Here is an 18,943-nt window from a genome sequence, read left to right as displayed (position 1 = left end):
AACTTTAAGCCTTTCTGATAATTTTTGCTGAAGATACCTATTGGTTTATTCTTTATCATAAGGGTGTAATTTTCTTTACAAAATATGGTTAAAAAATGGCCTAAAATGGGTGGCAATCCAAAAGTTTCAATCTCCTGAACAAAAAGACATTGATACGAGTTGCACAATACTGTATATTATATCTGGGGGTTTTCTCATGCCGGTGAGTCAGGAGGCATCAGACAAAAAAAAAAAAATAAAAAGTGAAATGATTTCAAAGGATTCATAAGTAATCCTTATGAATAGAAAATATAAATGAAATACAATCAGGACAGAATGAGAGAACTTTTATTCTCTGACCAAACAATGCTTTCTCTGAAAGCCTACATCTTTTGATTGTCAACCTTTCTCTGGTGAGATTTGCTCCATTTTTTGTCCTTCTCAACATTCTAATGTCTTCACTCACAGAAATGGGGGAGTAAATTTGGGCAAGGTAAGCGGTGCAGTGGAAACACTGCTGCCTCACAATAACGAGACTGGGGTTTATGTCTTGGGTGCTTCCTGCTCCCTGTGTCTGTGTGGCTTTTCCTTTGGGTGCTCCAGCAAGAAACAACATGCGACAGGGTGCTAGTCCATCTCACTGCACACTCATGCGCTCCCACACTCACATTCACACTTGAGACAAATTAGAATACCCAGATAGCCTAACCAGTATGTATCTACGGAGAAAAAACCCACACTAACATGCATGGAACATGTAAACTTCACAAAGATCATTTCTGGATTCAGAAGATGAATCCAGGAAAGTACTAATCTTATTCAGTGTGCCACCACCACCTTTATTTTTAAAAATTAATACCAAACTAACTACATATATTAACAATTTTATCAGTACTTAATGTGAGAGCAGCTAAAAGAGTATTGGTATGCAATAATACACTTCTTTCTTAGAAGACAAAAATGCAGTTTTGAAAGCAGCTTGCACAGACTAAGGCATGTCATGTATGAAGAAAGTACTTTTAGCAATATTTAATTGGTTAAATTTGAACAAAAACAGACTTCATCCATATACAGCTGGTAAGAGTTCTTTACATTGGTGAGCCAAAATTCTGAGGCTGCTTATCAGTGACTGGCGAGTTATATCAAACCTTGGTTTCCTCATAACTATCAAAATCAGTAGGTGTCTTGGTGCAGTGAGTGTCAAGGCAGAATGGCAGGCATCACTGGTGTGTATCTCTTTGGTTGTATTGCCTTAATTTTAAACAAACAAGCGGGTAAGTCAGACTGATAGTTTTACTTTCTAATTTTTAATTTTTTGGTTTATTTAGATTTTGAAAATGTATTTAAAAAGCAATTGCTTGTTTAATTGAACAAATTACTGTACATATATTAACTGTTAATCTTGTACTTTCATTCACTTTTGGTATATTGCAATCCTTTTTAAATAGTTTTCTAAAGCTTTATAATTGTAAGTTATACACAGTTACATTTTTCTGTAAAAACATTTTCATACGAAAAAGTTTATTTTGGTAATTATAAGCAAAAGGCAAAGCTACTAATAGTTTAGTGCATTTAACATGTGTTTTGACCATGAGTGTTATTTTTATATAATGCATAACCAACCTTGTAAAATTGTTATAGTTTACCCTAATACATCTATTTGGAAAACATAAACAAACACTTCTTATGTTATGTGATTTTTTGCTGTCCAAAAGATTAATCATACATTTATAAAGATATAATCAACCCACTTTCATTTAGTACATTAAAAATATGTCAAGTGAGTCAAGGTGAAGGATAAAGTTAATTATTTAGTTCATGTGAATAAAGTTAAATCAGTCCATTTCTGCTAATATGTAAATTTCTCTTAAATTATTTATTTATTTATTGCATTTACAGTGTACAAGACTTTAAACATTTGACACTTTAAAAGTAAAATTATACAGAATTTCTTTGTCATGATCTGACATGACTTAAAACATTTGGATATATTTTTATGTGGTGGCTAATAAATATTAGTCTAAATTAATCTAAAAAATATTCAAAATATATTTAAAATCATGTTTACAACAACAACAACAACATTTATTTATATAGCACATTTTCATACAAACAATGTAGCTCAAAGTGCTTTACATGATGAAGAAAGAGAAACAGAAATTAACATAGAATAAAAGTAAGGTCCAATGGCCATAAAGGACAGAAAAAAACAGAAATAAAATTCCAGACGGCTGGAGAAAAAAATAAAATCTATATGTTTACTACATATCCTCTTAAAAACGTAATACTCAATAGATAGATAGATAGATATTTAACTCATTATTCATAGTACTAAGCTGAAGCGTAAATCAATAGTACTTTATTCCACAAAAGTATTTCTAGGGCTGTCAAATCTTGAAAAAATTAATGACGTCCACAAACAATGCCTAAGTTAGAAACAAAAATAAAAATATCAAATCATCATAAGTACATTTGCTTGTCTTTGATATTGGTATAAATCAGATATTTATATGGAATAAATGTCATGTCTGAATCTGCACCATGCCCTATGCCTTTTAGTAACTTGGATAAGTTTCAAGTATATTGTAAAAGAGAACAAACAAAATTAAAGTGAAGATTGAAGTGACTCACATACTGTACAAAAAAGAACAGTTATGAATTGAATAGGCCCAATAAACTAACATCCTAACTGTATTTTTAGTTGTTTCTTTATGCTTTTTGATCAAGTCCAGTAAGACTCCTAAGTTTTCAAAATTCATAATTTAAGCTTTAACATTTCTTTGTGCTATTGTTTCAAGCATTTGTACTTTAAAAGTAGAAGACTTTGCATATATTTACTTCAACTTTTATTTTCATAATATATTTTAAATTTTGTGAAATCCTTTTGTCCGGATATTTCTGGCAAAATGTTAATGCTAATGAACAAGATTTTTACTTGCAATTTTCAACTTACATGACCGATTCATTGTAATCTTACCCATTTACAAATTATTTTAACAAAAACATGCAATCGTACTACTGACCTTTGCCTCAAATGATTGTGAAAAAATACACCATTCAATAACCTGTTATTTTATGTGCTTTATACACGTCAGTTTACACGCATCTGTACAAAGTGCACCCCATCTTTCAGTCTGATGACTATATTTCTGTTGAGTACCTTATCGAAAGCTTTTTTAAAACAACATATGTTTGTATAATTTGCATTTTGATCATTTTTTTTTGCCTCCCTATCTAATCCTAAAATGAGTATCCTTTCATACACTTTACACCTCTGTATTGCCTTTTATAATTATTTCAGCTAACTTGTCAGTGATGCACATGAAACAAACTTCTCTATAGCTACCAGGACTGGTCAAACCATATTGTTATGACCTGTGACAATGTTTTCTTAGTATTCGGCGGCTTTTGAAATATATATATTGTGCACTTCTGGATATGTTGCCCAGTCTTTGTTTAAACATTTTAATTTTTGCAGCACTCTGCTCTGAGCAATCTCCACATTATTTATAATATTTTCATAATATTTCTTCAGTATACCCAAAAGCTACCAGAAATGTACTAATCTCTTCATTTGTTAAAAATTGAAGAAAAAAAAAAACACAAATTATTTCATTTTTCTATATGATTGTGGCATTCCAATATCTTCTGACTTACAGTTTCAGAAAACCAGGTCTGAATCCTAGGCTTGTCTGTGAGAAGTTTTCATGTGCTTTCTCTACCTTGATGCATTTTTATCTGGGTTTCCACGGACATCCTAAGTTACCTGTTGTGATGGTCTGTGTATTCCTCATCCAGGTTTGGTTCCCTCCATTAGACAGAAGAATTTGATTCCCCAGAACCTTGACATTGGAATAATTAGGTTCAGCCTATGGATTGATCAATGACTATAATTATTCTTTATTCAGCAGACTAATATCTGAGTAATTAGAAAGTAAAATGATAATATGCAATAGGGAGCAAAATGTAAAGTAGAGAAGTGAAGTAGCTTAGTACTGTGTATTTAGTAAGTGTACACAAAAACTAGCCCTGTTAGAAAACTGTGGCTGCCTAAAGTTAGCACAGCTCTAGATACTCGGATGAAGGAGCAGCTGGGTAGAAAGACTATGCAATCGCATGATGTTTTGTAAAGAACTGTATCTCTGAAAAGCGCAGATGGCCACAGTTAGCTCATTCTCAAATTTCTGTAGCTTGCACATTGACCTTTTTCTTAATACTAAAATAGAGAAGAACTTCTTAATTGTATCTTCTGCATTAACAGCAATGCTATTAAAACACTCTATTGGCATTTAACACTAAATTTACTATGGGGTCAGTGTTTTGTTTTTGTGAAAATCCTGTAACTAATTACTAAAAGTCCAAATAATAATTAAACACTGAATTCTATGCCTTCATAATCCCTGGTTAATCCTAGAATTATTTATCAAATGTTTACTATAGAACAAGCTTCTCACGCCTCTGTATTTTTCCTCCTAATTGACTTAATCATTTGAGTAGACCTATTACTGTATGTTTTCTAGTTGTTATTATTTTTGTATGAAATTGTCCTCAATTTTTGCAGCATTCAATGTTAAGTTAAATTATAGTATAAGTATAATTAATGAACAATACAACAACTTAGGTGAGAACAGGCCTTTCAGCAAAACAAATCTTTGTAAACCTATTCACCTAGTTCTCTAAAATAGCAATAAATTGGGGTTTGAAGATCCCTAAAGGTTCCTGAAGCCTTACTATCTACTATACTATTTAGTAATTTATTCTGTGTGTTTATAATTCTGTGATTAAAGAAAACTTTTCTCTGCAAAATTTACTCTTAAGAAATTTCCATTTGTTGTAAAGAAGTTATTTTTAAAAGTTATATATACAGTATATATTTAAAGGAACACTGATCACGAGGGAGGCCGTTTTTAACAATACTTTTTAACTTTTCCTACATCACAACTTTTTGTTTAAGGTGCTTAAGTCAATTTTGCTCCCATTTTCACAAAGCAACTTCAATTCCACTTTGATTCATTTAATAACTCATCTCATGTGGATTTTACAAATATCTTTCTGAAAATCAAGGTAATCGCATCATAACCACATGATCTTTCCCTTCTGACTCAATGCTGATTGCTTGCCAAAAGGCCTGTTTTTTCCATTTGATGCTCATTCTTTTCCTTAATTATTGTTTCCATTAATTTGCCTGTGATGTATTTCAAGCTTACTGGCCTAAAGTTAGTTGGATCTGCCTGATCATCTTTTTATATACTTGGATAAAATCTTTTAGCTTCCAGTTTTCAGAAATTTCCACAGCGCTAAGTGATTTTCAAGGGTTTTACTTTTTTACACTCTTGGTCACAGTGGTAGTTGTGAATGTTTATTTGAGATTATTTTTTGTGACACAGGTATAGTACAAACTGGTCTTTTTAATTGTTACTGTGTTAGACCTTTGTTAACATGGCTGCTGTCCTTTCCAGCAACCCTGGATAGAATAATTTATTTCAGCAGTACTGTCCCTGTTAAACGTACTAAACCCCTTCCATTTTCTTATTCCACATAACCAATTACCACACAATAAGCGTTTGTAATAAATGTAAAACCAGCTGTAAGCTTAGAACACTGATTCTTCAAAACTTTTAAGGAACATTGAAAAATCTTTGTTATACATTTTAATTATTCAATCCATCCATCCAGGGTAATGACAGTCCTAACAAGCATCAAGCGCAAGGCAGAAAAAATCCCTGAACAGACAGCCAGCTCATCAGAGGGTGAATACAAGCACACGTGTACACTAGCAGCATCAATTTAGCATCACCAAATCCCATAACCTACATGCCTATGGAAGGAAACCAAAGCATACAGAGGAAATCTACAAGAATAACATACAAACCCCAGGCAGGGGACATCTGGGAAGTGACTCCCTTACTGCGAAGCAGCCACACTTTCGTCATGCCTCCATGCCCCCCACATGTTTAATTATTAACAGTATACATTACATAAATCAATTTAACAATTTATCTGTAAAATGTAATATACATACTTTAATGCATATCATCATAAAAATGATATCAAGTATACATCTTAGTCAGAGGATAGCTCTTGGAAATTTAAATCAACTTAGAAGCCAGTCATCATTTCACAGGAAATCAGTATGATCTTTAAATACGCACTCTCTTCTAATTCTTCTATTTGTGATGTCTTCCATCAATGCTAAAGCTGTCATAGTAGTTGAAATAGTTTGGCCATTGGTGCACCATTATATTGTTACAGAATGATTATGATCAAGTGCCTTAAATTTGTAAATGATATGCAGTTAATTTCATTGTATTTAATATAGCCCAAGTCTATATGAATATAACAAAAGAAAGGAAAATCACACAGAAACAGCACTGCTTTGACACTGGCTGCCACCTGTTTGCAAAACCAAGCAGAAATGTGCGTACACATGGTGTCAGGTTGCTGTGCAAATGTGTGTGGCTTTACAGCAAGTTTAGTTTTTACACATCTAGATGCGAGCGTGGAAACAGGCGTACATAACTTTTTTGTACGTACGCACCATTTATACCTGAGGCCCCAGATGACGTGGTCTGCATTGTGTAGCTATGTCTTATTTTGTCAAATAAAATCAACCACAGATCACCATTCAAATCCCTATTTAGCTTTATTGCACATTTTAACATGCAATTAGGCACATGAGGCAAAATAGCAAATAGAATAGCCATAATCAGCAGTGAGTTGCACACCATTTTATGGGTTCTCTGAATCAGTAGCGCTGCTGTTTAAAACATCAGATAATTACTTAACTGCTCCTCATTAAAGCACAGACAAACATAAAGTAACAAAAATACTTTTAGAAAATTGGGTAAAGAGAATAAGATTTATGAAAGAGTTTAGCTCACCTAAAAAGCAAAGAGAAACTGCCAGAGTCAGCGGTATTTCACAAACCGTTTTGCATCCTACTGCACTGCTGCTTCCAGCATGAGAGACAGACAGCAAGTGCTAGGCATCATAATAGAAAAGATCCAGAACCCCATCTCTCAATGCTTGATCTACACACCTCGAGCTACACACACAACACAAGTAGGGAATGAATAACATGTGTGACGAACAATGCTCAAACAACAAGTGCTGAGGATATGTGAAATTCCAGCTACAGTAGAATATATCCATCGCTTCATTCGTGCAGATTTATTGTAGTGCTCAGTGCACAGCAAATTCAGGTTTTGCTTTTTGAAACTTTCTGGATTTTTTTTTCATATTTTCAATCTGTATTTAAATGAATCAATGGATATGGAAGGCTAAACGTACGTGATTTTGTAGGACATACAGTTTAAAAGTATTCCTCAAGTAACTGCATTCTTGAATACATATTTAGAAACATAATGCAAGCTGAATCCTGAATACTCAATTTTATATTCTGAATACATAACTCCTGCTACCTGTATTGTGGTACAGCTCAACGCTGCTCACAATGATATGGATCATTTCATAGTTAAAGTAGCCTTCTAGTACAAGTCAGATCACTGATCAAAGCATTCAAGTTTGCTTTTTTTATTTTTACTAATTAAGGTTTCTCTTATCTTAATCCTGTTTGTTTATTTGTGATACTTCTAGCTAATAATTCAGTAGAGTCAAAATACTGTACGTAATTCCATTTTCAAAGAATGTTTTACACAAAAATCAAACAATTAAAAAGATTTTTACAGACACAATACATAAATGTCAGCAAACAAAACAAAATAAAAAAAATATATTTGTGTGTTTTTTTATTTTACTTTTTCATGTGTTGTTAACTTAAACATCTGCTTTAGGTTTTCTTGTTTAACTGTCTCCTAAATATTTAGTTGATCTATGCTTATTTATCGTGGCAATTTTTAATTGGAAATTTCTTAAGAAATGCAAATCTCTATACAGTAGGAGTCACAGCCTTGCGTTACTCACTCATGAACTTTTAATGTCTTATCCTGAAGTTACATCAGGGTTGCGTTCATTAAAACCATCCATTCATTTTCAATCCTAATTGTCTAATTAAAGGTTATAGAAGCCAGGTGCCTTACCCAGCTGAACTGGACATGAAATTAATTTGTATTTAATGACACTAACACTATGCACCGTTATATGGTTACAGTATCAAACACAAAACAAAAACCTACAAAAAATAGAAAAGAAAAAAACAATAAAAATAATTTCCCATCTTTGAGGCAGTATAAGGACATGGACGTAAACTTTACTGATCTAAAGCTAAAAGTATCATAAGGAGATAGAGAAATGATTTAGGTTACAATATAAATAGCTGAGTAAAGCTGAGTAAAACGGAAGGGTAAACTTCGCACACACGTTATGAAGTTTTTCTTTACACAGAGAATTATAGACACTTTGGAATAGTGTGGTAGGTATGTAGTGTGGTAGATAGTAGGACTTTAGGGACTTTCAAAACTAGGCTTGATGTTATTTTACAAGACTTAAGTGAATTGTACTTTTGCGCTTTTTTGGGTCGAATGGCCTGTTCTCATCTAGACAGTTGTATCACTTCTAAAATGCTTCTAATCAACATTTGAAACATTCCACTCTGGTCAATCAACACACCTTTGAAATAACATTAGTAAGAACAGAAAATGGCATTCACTTGATGACAGATGTAATTCCTCTTAATATTCTGGATTTTACTCCATTTTTTATGATTTTTTTTTTTTTTTTAATTTTTATTTATTAATTTTATTACAATCAATACACAACAATCAAGTTTTTACAAAAAAAAGAATTATGCCAAGAACAGATCGATCCCCACCCTTGAGAGAGAGAGCAAGCCAAACGGTGTAAAATTTAAGGCTTGTAAACATACCTAAATTAATAAATTCTCTGTGCTTTATAAACTTATTTTAAAATATTACTGATTAGATCCTGCCATGTTTTGAAAAAAGTCTGTACAGATCCTCTAACTGAGTATTTGATTTTTTCCAATTTTAAATAATATAACACATCAGTTTCCCACTGACTTAAAAGAGGAGAGTTTGGGTTCTTCCAGTTTATCAGAATAAGTCTGCGTGCCAACAGTGTAGTGAATGCAATCACAATTTGTTTGTCCTTCTCCACTTTAAGACCCTCTGGAAGAACCCCAAACATTTTTTATGATGTTGATCATACTATGTTGGTTAACTGCCTTAAAGCCTGGGCATGAATCATTGCTTTATATCTTACCTTTCTGAAAGTCAGTGTCCAGTTCCTATAGGTAGAGCTTCTACTTCAGTAATTCTGGTCATCTGTGGTGTGCCTCAGGGTTCAGTTTTAGTTCCTGTCCTTTTTTAATATAACTATTATCCCCTGGGCAAACAGCTGGGAGACAAAACATCATTTCCCTTTTTTATCTGAAGACAGACACATTTATGACTCTAAGAAGCCTAATAATAATAATAATAATAATAAATGGCTCTGTATTTTAATGAACTGTATTACTGGTGTTAGTTGTAGAATGGCAACCAACACTTTAAACCTTAATGATAATAATAGAAGTCAAGTTTATAGTAGGTTGGTTTCACTAAGACAGTACCGAAACTCTCAATTAATTTAGCCGATTCATTTAGGATTGATGTTTGACACTAATTTGAGCTTTATGGATTGTTTGAATAAAGTTACTAAGACTGTATTTTATATCTTTTAAAACTATGGCAAAGGTTAGAGATTCAGTATTGTTGGCAGACACGGAAAAGCCCATTCCTGCTAATAATAATTATTGAAATGTTCTTCACACTGACCTACCTAAATGTTTACAAAGCATTTTCAATTTAATCAAAAAACAGCTGCAAGATTACTCACAAGAATGAACACAACAGAGCACATCTCTTCTCTTCTTCAGAAATTGCACTAACCTCGCATGCATTTCTTAATTTATGTTAATATGTTTATAGCTTATTTCTAGAAAATTCAATTTAGATATTAAAACAGTAATATTTTGGATTGGCTTGTTTACATTATTCCTCCTAGAATTTGGTCAGTTTATTTTGGAGAAATGAGGTACGAGGGACCTACAAAATGTTTCCACACTTTTTTTAACTCTATTTATTAAGAATTTCAAAAACAAATTACATCACTTTTCTACATTCTTTGCGATACAATTTTTCCCAGCGTCATACAAACTTTTTAATGCCCAATTACTACACCTCCCACTTTCACCGTTTCCAACTAAAATATACAAGTGCAGAAACTTTTTGAACGTCCCAGGTATTTTTTAAATTAGAAAATATAATCTTCAGTGAAGTAATTATGAAGTAGCACAATGCAAAATAATTATATTAATAAAATATAGCATGAAAAGGACACAGTATTTATATAAAATATCAGTATTTACATTAGCTATAAGAAAGTCTTAAAAGTGTTACATTTTATGAACTTTGTTTTTTTAAATTCTTGATTAAAAAAACAATAAAAGGGGTAATTAAATCAAATGCAGGTTAAAAAAACATTTTTATATTACTTTAGTGTTTATTTTAGTGAATGTACAGCTAAATTCTTATTTGTGTTTTTCCTTTTTGGCAAATAAATCAAAGTGAGTACGTTCTTTCCTTTATCGCTAGGCCACACTGCCTAACACAATGAGCATTTGTCCTGCATTTACTTATACATAATCTTCAACTTGGATGTAAATTATGCATTTTGCTACCTCTGAATTGGATTAAATGGATCTGACAATTTGTATGTTAACACACTGTGGTGTATCTCAGGAAAACGGCAATCAAACTTGCCATGTTTGAGAATGTGTGGTTTGCTTTGATCTCTCCAAATGGTTGCCACTATAAAAAGATTAGCAAATATATATCAACTTCACTGAATTAAAGATATAAAAAAAGAAAACAAAATATTTCCTGCAAATTAACGATGCTACTAGATGCACATCTGTTTCCTGTTTTCATCATGAAATGATAAGTGATTACTTCCTTCTTGACAGGTGGTGAACGAGTGAGGTTAGTAGATGGTAAAAATCGCTGTGCAGGAAGAATAGAAGTTTTTAAAAATGCAACCTGGGGTACAGTTTGTGGTGAATATTGGTATACTGAAAATGGTGCTGTTATCTGCAATGAACTGGGATGTGGTGACTATCTTCGTGTCTATGATGATCCTGATGAGTCTGGGATCATCCTGCTAACTGGAGTAGATTGCAATGGAAATGAAAGGTCTCTGCTTGAATGCACATCTGACCAGCAGGTTGATGAAAGCTGCACTCATGACAAAGACACTGGACAAGATTGCGCTGGTAAGAACAGAATATATTATATTATATTATATTATATATGTACTGAGTTTCTTTTGAACTGTTGTTTCTTTTTTACATATTAAATCTACATTTCCTTACTCATCTCATATTATCAGCATTTAGTAATTTCCATACCCTTTCAAAATAGAAATAATAAATGATAGCAATAGACTTAGTCATAATATTGTTCAACTCACTTCTCCTTTGATTAATTCAAAATAAAAGAGGGACCATTGCCATGGCTCCATAGTTAGCAATGTTACGTGCCAGCTAAAAGAAACTGGGTTCATTTTCCAGGTTTGTGAGAAGTTTGCTTTTTCTCCAAGTGTTTGCAGAACTTTTTACTTTTGATTAGTGTTTTCTCCTACATCACAAAAATGTTGCCATTACATTAGGCAAATTGATAATTCTGAATTGTAACAGTGTGAATGAGTACAGAATGTACATGTCAACTTGCTATGTAGTGGACTTGGTGCCCCACTGAAGGATGGTCTATGCCATGTGTCTAATTCTGGCAGAATAGGCTCTGATTCTTCATGACCATGAAATGGAGAAAAAGTATGCTTAGAAAATAAATGATTTAAAGTAGAATAAACGAAATGGTCATAATTCTTATGATAATTGATCAGATGTACCCTTGTCTTTAATGAAGTCTAAATACAGTATGCACAACTTTTTAATCAGCATGATTTTTTGAGCATGGACCACTGGGTGATGTCCCCATGAATTGCAGAACTTTTTCATATTAATCTGTACATTTTATGAACCTATTTAGTGACTGCAGGGAACAGAAGCTTATTTTAGCATTGTTAGGTACAAGACAGGATCTAACAGAGGAGGGAGGTCACAGACAGTATATCACAGGGTACATTCAGTTCAATTTAGAGATACCAACAAACTTGCCACACACATATTTTGGGATGTGGTAGGAAAACCAAAATACCTGTAGGAAGGTAGGATATGCAAACTTCATGGTGTTATCTGTGATTACCATTAGTCCTCATTTTCTCATTGTGTCAATTACTAGTAAGTGAAATACAACTGGCCACACTGAGCATTCCTGAAGACATTTCATCTGAGTGGCTTTTTTAGTTCAGCAGAATGGTAGGAATTCCCTGGCATTTAAACTCTTATGGGTAATTCAATCATTTACCATAATCCAAGAATTTCTAGAGGCTGGTGTGAATTTACATTACGTGACAATTACATGAATGAAGGTATGAACTGCTGTAAAAGAGGTTTCCTGCTTCATTTAAGGATGGTTGTTCCAAATTGTTTTAAATTGCTTTTTTAACCCTCTTAAATCCTGCCATTTTCAAGTGAAGTATCTTCAAGAAAGCAAGTCCAGTTGTTACTTCTAATAGATACAATTAACTGGACAACTAAAAACAGTTATCAGACATAATTTTCTCTTTTCTAAATTGACTGATTGATTGGCCTTATTTTGCCAGTCAATCAGTCAATCACTGCTTCTTTTTCATAACACGAAAACTGCATACACACAGTGAGCTGATGAGATTTGGACTCTGAGTTCAAAAATATAGATCTATCTTCAATTAATTATAATACAATGGATCATATGTCATTCAGTGATATGTTTACTATGGATTAATACATTTAAGCAATGTCTGGATAGGAAAGGTAAAAGAACTAAAGTCAAATTACTAATTCATTCTGTTTGTTTTCACTGTCCGTCAACACATATAATCCAGTTCAGGGTTGCATGTGGCCTGAGGCAGTGTTACATGATAACAGCAGGAATATCACAGTCGTTCGATTGATGCCATACGCACAGTGCCATATGCATCAGCTTCACTATCTGTGTCAATGTCTGATGACCAATTCACATTGTCATTACTATCTCTTGATTCAAGTAATGGTTGTTTCAGTTTATTGTAAAAGTAACTTTTACAGCTTCTCATTTACACACCATTGTGGTTTGGCTGAAAGCTCCACCCTACTCAAGAATATTGATGAGTTACCCTAGACTGGCAAAACGCATAGAAATACTCATGCTTTTTTGAAGCCTGATGTTATTTCATTCACTAGAAAGAAGCAAAATACTGTCCTGAATATAATGAGCATAACAATGTAAAGTGTGTGTTACTCATAACATTATAGCATGAAAAAGAATTACAAGTTCAGAATAACAAAAAAGTAGATCATAGTTCAGGCAGATATGGCAAATCTGGCTAATTAAGTTATATTAAGAATATCATGTGCTAAAAAATGCAATTCCTAAACAACTAGAAACATTTTGTTCATTTCATGAAACTTGCATGTATTGTTAGTACAGGTATTTTAAAAAAAAATGTAAAAGTAGGTTAAAAAACCATGCCAAAGCATTGAAAGAATAAAACACAAAAGCAAGACAAATCCCTTGTAGAATGAGAATTTCATTTTTCTTTGCTAAAACTGACAGTCTAAAAGGTTAACACAGTTTAATTGTAAAAGCAAAGAAAGACACACTTGCATGCAATTCCTAGATACTGCAGTATTATATAAAACAGTTATCTTTCAAATGCATTAGAAAATTGTTTTTATCTTTTCTTTAATGAAAAACAGGCAAATTCTATGATCAAAATGGACAGTGCCTCAGGTAAAACAATCACATGCCAGTCAAGACAAAGTAATACTTAAACAAGTTAGACAATGTATGAATAGAGTAACGTTAAGGTGTGTTTGACAATTAAATCCACTGATATGATAATTGGAGCATTGTATATTTTACTTCTTCCAAGAGTTAGTTATTACATTTTTTGTTAATTAAATAATTTTGTATTGAATACTCATATTGAAAAGTAATAATAATAGAATGCAATTACATGTGTTAGTACAAATTGGCTTGTGGTGGCTCATCAGCTTTCACACACAGCAGATTACATTTCAATTGACGTGAAGATGGCATTGATTGATGTGTGTTAATGATGGAGGGTTTGTGACTAATTGTTGTTGTATTTTCTTAAACATAAGGTTTTTGAATGCACACCCAGTAGAGTAGAATGCAATAATTAGCAACTGGAAAATATATATTAATACAAATTGCCCATAAAATCAGCACCTATATTAACCTGTGAAAGGGTAAAAGGAACTGAATTAAGTTCCCCATCTAGCTAGTAATATTAGTTAAAACAAAGTAATTCATTAATATGATATAAATAAGTGATTTCTGGAAAGGAACTGATTTATTGTATAAAAAGAATACAAATGTTACACAATAGGCAAGAAGATCAGGGGCTTGATCCGATTGTCGTGTATATCTTGGACTGAAAAATCAGGGCCTGGGCGCCAGAGACCAGGGGCTAATATCATTGAAGGCACCCAACTTCTGACAGCACTATCCATTTTTAACCCTGTCTTGTGTTTATACGACTTAGCGCAGTGCTGCCTTTCCCATATTATTCATTAGTTCAAACACCTTTTAGCTGCAGGTTGATAACGTTGATTTCTTTTCTGTGTGAGCTGTTTGCATGTGCATGTGCTCTGCCTGCAATTTGACTGACTTGCATTGGACATCCAAGTGGCACTCAGATGAGTTAAATAGGAAAATGTACAAATTTAAGCAAGAATTTTAAAGATGAAATTAAAATAGTAAACCAATTTCCAGTTGAAGTCAAACAGAACATTACTCTGTTTTAAGATGGGCGACTTTGCAAAGTCACCAATGCTGTTCACGAGGACATTTAGAAATTTTAAAACTTCTTACAACTTGATCTGTTCGAAATATCTGAATGGAAATTGAACTGTCATGACAAATTTCTTTGAAGAATAAGCGTAGCACATCTCAACAAAACTGGTCCACTGGTGGCTTGGTTGTTTCCAGACAGACAGACAGACAGGCCGACATGGGCTTTCACAATAGGTGCTTTGCGGATTATATTCTAACACACCTAAAAATGTAATAAGCTTCCATTTCCTTGGATTAACTTTTTAATTTTGCACACACTAAAAACATCTATAATGTCAGAATTTACTTTATGTTGTACTTTAAATCATCAGTTTTCACTGTGCTATGAAGTTTGTGTGTTTAAACGTACTTTAATGAATATTTGTAAAAATACAGTTGATGTCCAAAAAAATTACAATTAGGGCTTGGTAATTATCACAATTTATTAAAGAGCAAAACTTGTCTTGACAGGAAATATAGCCAGCTTTCCTTCAGGCCTGTGTTATGGGCTCTTGGAGGTTCGACTTTATGGAACAAAAGGTCCTGTTTGTTCTGAGAATTTTGATTCCTCAGCTGCTGATGTGGTGTGTAGAGAGCTTGGCTGTGGAGTTTCACAAAGTGTCCAGGTTACAGACTACAGCGATGACGACGGAAGGCAAAAGTGGACAGAAGAGTTCAAGTGTGATGGAAGTGAAGAAAAGTTGTCTTTTTGTCAAAGACTGAAGAAAAAACATTCAAATTATGAATGCGAAAAAGTTGTTAAAATTGACTGTTATGGTAAGTTGACTGAATAATATAATTAAAATATTTTTCTGCATATAATCTTCTTTCAGAACCTTCACTTTTATTTCCTCTTTTTCATTACTTTATTCTGCTATGCTTAAACATTCAACCTTCTTTTATTTTTAATATTGTATACTGTTAGAATATTAAGCTTCACCACCAAACAATATGCTCAACGTTCCAAAAAAGGAAAACATTACCCAGTACTCAATGCTAAATCAGCTGTCACATAAGATAAGTTTTATTTTTTTCTCCGCAGCAATGTTGGGGGACCTTACGTTTAGCAGTAACTTAGTTCTATTAATCATTACTTGTTTACCGTATTATGAAATGTAATGTGTTTAAAGTAGTGCATTAATTTTAAGTTACTTTTTTGTCTTTGGTGTGATGGGGGTCACCATTACTGATGATCTGAAGCAAGAAGAACTCACCTAGCGATTGTTATGAAGGTGAAAAAAAAAAACATTATTTCTTCCGACATCTGAAGAAAAAACAAATGTGCCAATCCATGCACGCCAGTTTCTACAGACGCACAGTGTACTCACTGTGTGCATTATATCCTGAAATTGTGCCACTTCAGCTTGGGATTGCAAATCGCCACACAAGGTAGTGAAGTCAGCACAGAACATTACATTATAAGCACTCAGCTTTCTTTTCTTCAGGAAATAAATTTCACACGCTGATCTAGAAGAGCAAATCACTTCTCTTCCTTATTCATTCTGGCAAAAAAACACGGACCATTAGCAGTAGACCCACTCAATTCAGAAACTTATTTTATCCAAAGATCTTGGAGCTTTTTAACAGCTGCTTATTCTGACAAGTGCATAAATATTTGTTGTATATATTTTCTGCTCTTAAATGTAATGGCTGTTGTTCTATTTATTATTTGTTACTGGCATTGTAGTTACAGTACTGGTCTGTGGTAATGGTAGACATGTGTTTGCGAAATTAGTATCTTAAACAACAAAGAGTCAAGATCACAGTTATAAATATCTTCACAGATGCACGTCATTTCAGTATGATGAGAATGATGAATATAACAGAGCAACAGCAAGTTTATTTGTATAACAGTCAATAAGCACATTTATTTGTGCCAATTATTATAGGGTACTGTAAATGATATAATCTTTAACGTGCATACCGTTGTATATCTAAAAGTCCCCTAACAGTTAAACAGAATAAAAAACAATTGTAAGAAGGAATTTCTATTTAATGCGTACGCATGAAAAATTGAGTTTGAAGTAATGAAGTTATATGGAGACTTTATTTCCAAGCTACAACACGCTTTCTATCTGAATTTTAAAATTCTGTTTTTACTTACCAGCATCTTTTAATTCTACTTTAACCATGTCCTCACAATTTTACTTTTGGGCTTCTAGTTCAAGAATTAGGGCTGCTGAGTGTCTAAATGGAAAAATGCCTTTTTTTGCTTGTTTACAGAATATACAAATTATAGATTGAGTGATCAATGCTCTGGTAGAGTGGAGCTGCAGTATGAAGGACAGTGGGGGACAGTGTGTGAAGAGGCCTGGGATTTAAAGGATGCCACTGTACTGTGTCGCCAGCTGAACTGTGGATATGCTGTAGCAGTTACAGGCTATACAAGACTTGATAATAATACTGGAAAAACTAGCACTGACATATTTAATTGTGAAGGAAATGAAACAGAAATGTCAATGTGCCAAATATCAACTCAAGGATACAGCAAGTGCTCTCTGAAAATGGACGCTGGAGTTATCTGTTCTAGTGAGTAAAGAATGTTACAGTAATGATTCCCAATGAGGTATAGTATTCTGAGGTGATTTTAATTAATGAGTCTCCAGAAAAAAGCAGACAGGTCACAGAATCGTTGTTGTGTCTTGTACAACAGATCAAAAGATCACCGAAAACAAAAGAAGAAAAAATTATGCACATACAAACAAAATAAACAAAAACAAACAAAACAATAATAAAAAAATCAAACAGTCTAATTTAAAACATGAAATGATTTGGAAATGTCTCTGTCATTCACCTCTACACCATTTTTTCTCATACTTACACATTTTTATAAGCTTTCATTTAAGAAAGAAACAACATTTGGTCCAGATGAAATTTGAGAGAACATTTTAGCTGAGTATTTCTAATGTCTCACTGGGACATTCCGTGTCTCCTCAAAAACACACATTACAAAAAGACAATTATTATGCTTGCACCCAAGAAAACAAAAACTGGATGCTCTTAATGATTACTGACCAATTGCACTTGTTCCTATTGAGATGAAGGGGTTTGAGAAATTGGCACAGGGTCATGTTAAATGGGATATTCTAGATAGTTTGGACTACCTCCAGTTTGCATATTGTAGCAACCAGGAAACAGATGATGCCATATCTCTTGCACTTCATACTATTCTCGTGTACCTTGACAACAAAATGTCTCTCCAAAGTTTCAAATATCTAAACAGTTCAAAATTTTACATTATTTACCATCAAAGATAGTCACCAAACTCTTAAGCATAGGTCTGATTGGCTCTTTTTTTCAGTGAAATTTTGACTTCCTAATCAGCAGATTGGTTTCCTCCATGTTGACCTGCAACACAAACACCCCGCAGGGCAGTATGTTGAATACTACATACCATAATCATAGATCATTAGTGATGACCAGGGCAATAATCTTTCCCTTAATGTTCGCAAAATCATGTAATTGGTCATAGATTTCAGGAAGCTGGAGGCAGAATACATTACCAGATACACTAGAGAGGTTGCTGGTTTTCCTCCAATTCTTGAGGAAAGTCTATATTTTTTCTGTTATGTTCACCAGATTGGGGTCCATGCTCACTTTTAATAAAATGCTGGTTTCCGCACAGTTCAACATGATAAAGCATAAAATCTAAACTAAGTGCAGAGGATGTTTAAATTTCAAAAAGAGATAGTATAAGGAAGTAAAAGGAATGTGAAAGTTACAGTTTTCTTACAGTGTTAAAGGAACGAGAGGTGGAGTCCATATTGCAAACAACTCCTGTAATATATGTTAGATGCTGCCTCAGAAAGGCAAACAATGTTATTACATACCTCACCCAGCCGTCACAGTGACATTTCATCCACTTTTCCAACAAATAGTATAGGTCCTTTACAACTTATAGCACTAAATCCGGTGATAATTTTCATTCTTATGTCATAAGACTACTCAAAAGTTGCTTGTATTGACAAAGCCATGGCCATACCTTATATGTTTTGCATTTAATATATGGTGTTTCATTTATTTAATATAAGGTGTTTAATGGTATTTTATTCATTTTCTGGTTTTGG

The 18,943-nt window shown here is 33.2% G+C and overlaps 1 protein-coding gene across 1 annotated transcript in view; it reads left to right on the top strand.

The window, feature by feature from the left end:
• The first annotated feature begins 1,172 nt into the window (after positions 1–1,172).
• LOC120523805 (scavenger receptor cysteine-rich type 1 protein M130-like) overlaps positions 1,173–18,943 on the top strand; it is a 58,507-nt gene continuing 40,736 nt past the window's right edge. The window contains exons 1-4 of the mRNA XM_039745427.1: positions 1,173–1,253; positions 10,904–11,209; positions 15,348–15,653; positions 17,100–17,405. Of these exons, the coding sequence (XP_039601361.1) occupies positions 1,190–1,253; positions 10,904–11,209; positions 15,348–15,653; positions 17,100–17,405 (982 nt within the window). The 5' untranslated portion in view covers positions 1,173–1,189. The remainder of the gene's footprint in view (positions 1,254–10,903; positions 11,210–15,347; positions 15,654–17,099; positions 17,406–18,943) is intronic.

This window comes from Polypterus senegalus, chromosome 1, assembly GCF_016835505.1.
Source record: "Polypterus senegalus isolate Bchr_013 chromosome 1, ASM1683550v1, whole genome shotgun sequence".
NCBI lineage: Eukaryota > Metazoa > Chordata > Cladistia > Polypteriformes > Polypteridae > Polypterus > Polypterus senegalus.
Note: the sequence above shows the minus strand (reverse complement) of the source record. Positions and strands in the feature narration are given on the sequence as shown.